The 4,861-nt window shown below is 61.5% G+C and overlaps 1 protein-coding gene across 2 annotated transcripts; it reads right to left on the bottom strand.

Moving 5' to 3' along the window:
- Positions 1-2,275: 2,275 nt before the first annotated feature.
- ADRA2A (adrenoceptor alpha 2A) lies at positions 2,276-4,247 on the bottom strand. 2 transcript variants are annotated; one of them, XM_049790609.1, is made up of 2 exons: positions 4,235-4,247; positions 2,276-3,746 (listed from the first exon to the last, which is right to left on the bottom strand). In XM_049790609.1, the coding sequence occupies exon 2, from the start codon at positions 3,711-3,713 to the stop codon at positions 2,340-2,342; it is 1,374 nt and encodes a 457-aa protein (XP_049646566.1). In that variant the 5' UTR covers positions 3,714-3,746; positions 4,235-4,247; the 3' UTR covers positions 2,276-2,339. The 2 variants fall into 2 exon arrangements, with proteins under 2 accessions (XP_049646566.1, XP_049646565.1); XM_049790608.1 differs by lacking the exon at positions 4,235-4,247 and having other exon boundaries at positions 2,276-3,843.
- Positions 4,248-4,861: the final 614 nt, after the last annotated feature.

Raw genomic sequence — 4,861 nt, 5'->3', positions numbered from 1 at the left:
CAGGGAGTGGCCTGCACATATCACAAACCATGACCTGTCACCTGTGTTCATCCCTGCAGCCACTGTTCAGTGAATGCCTACCCTTCCCCAGAACTGTGTCCTGTTTGATGCAGTCTCAGACTCACTTCCCACATGCTCAGTGGCTTCTAACAGGCTCCTGCAGCCAGTGTCCTGTCACCAGAGCTGCCTAAGGGGCTTCAGGGAATCACTCTTCTCCAGCCAGCTCCTCACTCCTCCCCACCCAGCCCCACTTGCACAGAAAAGCAGGAATGCCCTGGCCCTCCAACTTTAGAGTCAGCACTTAGCTGCACGTGACTTCCCAGGGTTGCAGTCTTTGGCTAGAGACCACTAAAGTGCCACTCCTGCGTAGTTCCGTGGAGGGGTCATGCTGTGTTCACAGACTACACACAGCTCATTGTTATCACAGGGTATGTCTGATCCAGGTTCTGTGGCACAGTCCACGCCCTGCATCTGCCACACTCTCAGGCTTGCAGATCTTTTTTTTTTTTTTTTTCCTGAAATCTATACACACTTCAGGGCATGGAGACGCTTTGGGCCTGTGCACAGTTGGCACAGTTAGTGCATCTAACACACTGTGTTGAAAACTGGCTTTGGAGAGTACTCTGGAGTGGAAGGAGTTAATAATGAAAGTTGACCAGATTATGAGCACAGGGGCTGGGAGCAGAGACAGCAGGATTCAATGTATTTCTACTCTGTGCCAGGAACACTGATGTCTTCCCCCATCGAACAGGGATAACAGAAGAGTTGGTATAGCAGAGACTGTAAAGGGCTCACCTAAGTGTCTGGCATCTCACACATACTTGATAGTGTCGACTTGGTTATTCTCACACTTATAAAGATGAATGTTATGTGATATACACATCTTTTTTTTTTCATTATACGAAACATAAGCCTAATCAAATGTTCTCAAAGCTTTTGGAAATTCAGATAACAGACAGGGCTATTAAGTTCATATTTATTTCACATTTGATCTGTAAACTTTTTATTTAAAAAAAATAAACCACTGTCATTAGCAACATGTGCTGACGTTAGTTTTTCCGGTAGTGGAATAAGAGCACAGGCCTTCGGGATTCTGTCTGAGCCACGTGGAAACTCGGATGTAAACACGAGGTCTCCGCCCTTCTCCTCGACTTTGAGGGGGCTTGGAAGGCTGGGGACTCCTCCATGGTAAAGGTCCCCACCAGAAAAGCAAGGAGGATACAGGGCAACGTTTTGATACCTACAAACTCTGGGGGCAGGGATTGTGCAGTCTGACAGGCCCATTTGTCTTTTCAAACTGTTTACCCAGGGCAAATTGCATCAAGTTTGCTTCTTCCACATAATTTCCACTCCTCTGTGACTAAACATGGCAGCTGAAAGATTTCCCTAGTCAGCACTTAGGGACAGGGAGGGGCACACTTCCATACAAGATACAAACATAGCATGTCCTTCAAGCAGTGTGTGTGTGTGTTGGGGGAGGATCCTGGAAAGAGAAGGTTTTCAAGTGAGTTTCTGGGCAAAGGTGCAATGGGGGATAATGGCTTTATACACAGGGCGGAGGCAAGGTGGAAAGGTTCATTTAACTTGTCTTGGTGCTTGGTTCTATTTACACAGGGGTGGGGGTGAGGAAAGGCCATCAATTAGGCTATGAGGCACAGGGTGGGGGTGGGATGGGGAAACCGGACACAAATCTCATTCTCAAAAAATCTCAAAGCTGGTCCAGGCCCCTGGGACAGACACCAGTCGCTGGTGAAACGTATGAGAGGAGGGAATGACTCGGGGAAATGGCTTGAGCTGCAAAGAGGCATGAGACAAGGTGCGTCCAGATCCCAACATTAAATGCAAAGCTAGTTGGGGACCCTGCGGGGGGGGGGGCACGTACTATCAAAAGAATGTGTATTTACAGTGGGGAAGGGGAGGGAGCGTGGGCAGAGCTGCCCAGAGCCTTTGTTTCAAAATAGAGTCCGAGGGGTGGAGGGGCGCGAGCAGCAGGGGTTCTGCTACCCTCATCCATCTATTCACCGTCTGGGGTCGGTGCTCCCTACACCCTGGACCCCGCACTCTGGGGTGGGGGTGAGCAAAGGGAAGGAACACGAAAAGACCTTTAGGAAACAACACTGTTTCGGGGCAGCCCAGGAACCCCAGTTGATGGCTCTGTATACAGAGCAATGCTCAGAGTCTGGGGTGCAGAGCCTGGGGCCCTCCCGGACAAGTACTTTTCTTTTCTCTCCCCCTGCTCCGGAGCAGGTCGGTAGCTGCGGAGCTGCCCGGGGGGCCGGGAGCCGGGCCCCGCGCGAGCGCGACAAGTCAGCCACGCGCCGGGCCCCCGAGGGCCACGCTCACACGATCCGCTTCCTGTCCCCGCGGCACAGGATCTTCTTGAAGGCGCGGCGAAAGTCGTGGTTGAAGATGGTGTAGATGACGGGGTTGAGCGAGCTGTTGCAGTAGCCGAACCAGAAGAAGAACTTGAAGAGCGTGCGCGGCACGGAGCAGCCGACGGCCGTGAGCGTGTAGGTGAAGAAGAAGGGGAACCAGCACACCACGAACACGCCGATGACCACGGCCAGCACGAACGTGAAGCGCTTCTCCCGGTTCTGCCGCCCGCGCCAGCGCGAGGCCTTGGCCGCCCCGCCGCGCTCCTCGGCCGCCGGAGCCCCGGGCCCCGCGGCTCCCGGCCCTCCGCGCCGCGGCACGCTGTCCCCCGGCTTCCCCTGGCTCGCCCGGGCCTGGCCCTTGCTGCTGGCCCGGGCGCCGCGCTCCGGCCTGCGCGAGCCCGGGGGCCGCTCGGCGTGCTCGGACGACGAGCTCTCCTCGAGGTCCAGCGCGTCGGCGGGCGGCGGCTCGCCCGGGGCGCCGTTGAGCTGGGTGGGCAGCGGCTCGGCCTCGGCGCCCCCCGGGCCGGCGCGGCGCTCGGGGCCCAGGCCGTTGGGCCGGCGGTCGGCCAGCCCGGGCGACGCGGCGGCGGCGGCGGCGGCCGAGGCGGCGTCCGGGCCCCGACGGCTGGGCGGCACGCGGGTGCGGCGCTTGGCGATCTGGTAGATGCGCACGTACACCAGGATCATGATGAGGCAGGGCGCGAAGAAGGAGCCGATGCACGACGAGATGACGTACCACTTCTGGTCGTTGATCTCGCAGCTCGGCTCGGCCGGCACCTGCCCGCCGCCCCCGCCGCCGCCGCCGCCCCCGCCGCCCTTCTCGATGGAGATGAGCGGCGGGAAGGAGATGACGGCCGAGATGACCCACACGGTGACGATGATGGCCTTGATGCGGCGCGGCGTGCGCTTGAGGTTGTACTCGATGGCCTGCGTGATGGACCAGTAGCGGTCCAGGCTGATGGCGCACAGGTGCACGATGGACGAGGTGCAGAAGAGCACGTCGAGCGCCAGGTAGATCTCGCACCACGCCCGGCCGAAGTACCAGTAGCCCATGACCTCGTTGGCCAGCGAGAAGGGGATGACGAGCGTGGCCACCAGGATGTCGGCCGAGGCCAGCGACACCAGGAAGAGGTTCTGGGGCGCCTTGAGCGCGCGGCTGGTGAACACGGCGATGATGACCAGCACGTTGCCGAACACGGTGAGCAGCATGAGCAGGCCGGCCAGGCACACCAGCGTCAGCGTCACCTGCAGCGAGTACGGGGTGGCCCGGGCGCCGCCCCCCGGCGCTTCGCTCCCGTTCCAGCTCGCGTTGCCCGCGTCCGGCTGCAGGGAGCCCATGGGCGCGAAGCTGCCCTCGGCCAGCGGCTGCTCCTGGCGGAACATGAACGCGGGTGCTCGCTCGGCCTGGGCCTGTGCCAAGCTGCCTTCCGGCCCGGCGGCGCCCGTGGGTCCTCCTCTTCTTCCTCCGGCGCCCCGTTCGGCCCGCGGCGCCTCACATGTGGAGGGGGCTCCGGGGAGGCAGGGCCGGCGCTGTGGGGGTCGCGGGTGCGGCTAGCGGCCCATGGGCCCGGCTCCCGCGAACTGCGCGCGGCCCGCGGGGCGCTCGGGGCAGACGCCTTCGGGTTCCCCCAGCGCCCCAAGAACGGGCCAAGTTGGATGGCTAAGCGGCGGGAGAGAAGAGGTCGAGCGGATGGGGAAGGAAAGCGATTTATTCTTCAAGACGGCAGAAACAAACAAAAAAGAGAGAGAAACCTCTCGGTTGCCTGAGCACTGGGGAGGATGAGCAAAAATGTAAAAATCGCAAAACACAGACAGAGCTACAGACACACCTCGACTCTGGAGCCAAAGCAAGGTCTTACCGTGTGCGGGGGGCCCGCCCCCACCCCGGGAGGCAGCGGAAAGGTGCTGGTGCGGGCTTGTGGGGGGCTCCTAGGTCAGTCTCCTTACATCCCCGAAGAAGATTAGCCTCTCTCGCTTCCCCCGGACGCGGCGGGGCCAGGACGCGGACTCCGTAGCCTCCTCCGAGCGCCGCGGGACTTCCAAAGTTGTGCGCCCCGCTGGGGCAGGGGCGCGGCGCGCGAGCGTGGGGGCGAAGGCGATGGCAGGGGTGGGAGACGCATGTAGGCTCCCCCGTCCTTCGGCTGGCCGAGGCGGGTGGGCGATCGGCCCTCGGGAGCCGCGGCCAAGGCCAAGAAGGCACAGGTCTCTGGGGCGTGGGGCCGACGCGTGGGGCCGCGTCCGAGAGGAGCGTGAGTTGGTGAAGCAAGGAGCGCGCGGCTGGGCTGGGCCGGGGGAGCAGGTGCCGGGGTGCTTGCTGGGCGGCGGCGGCGCGCCGGCTGCAGGGCGTCTTGCACCGAAGCCCGAGCTGCTGCGGCTCCGCGGCGCTCACCGTGCAGCGGTTTTATAGCCCCGGGATCAAGCCTGCGTTGCCGAGCAGCCGGCGTCAGCCCCCACGTGGGAAGCCGACCCTCCCCCGCCCCTCGCGC

The sequence above is a fragment of the Suncus etruscus genome, chromosome 17 (assembly GCF_024139225.1).
Source record: "Suncus etruscus isolate mSunEtr1 chromosome 17, mSunEtr1.pri.cur, whole genome shotgun sequence".
NCBI classification, from domain to species: Eukaryota; Metazoa; Chordata; class Mammalia; order Eulipotyphla; family Soricidae; genus Suncus; species Suncus etruscus.
This window is presented reverse-complemented; position numbering and strand designations above follow the sequence as displayed.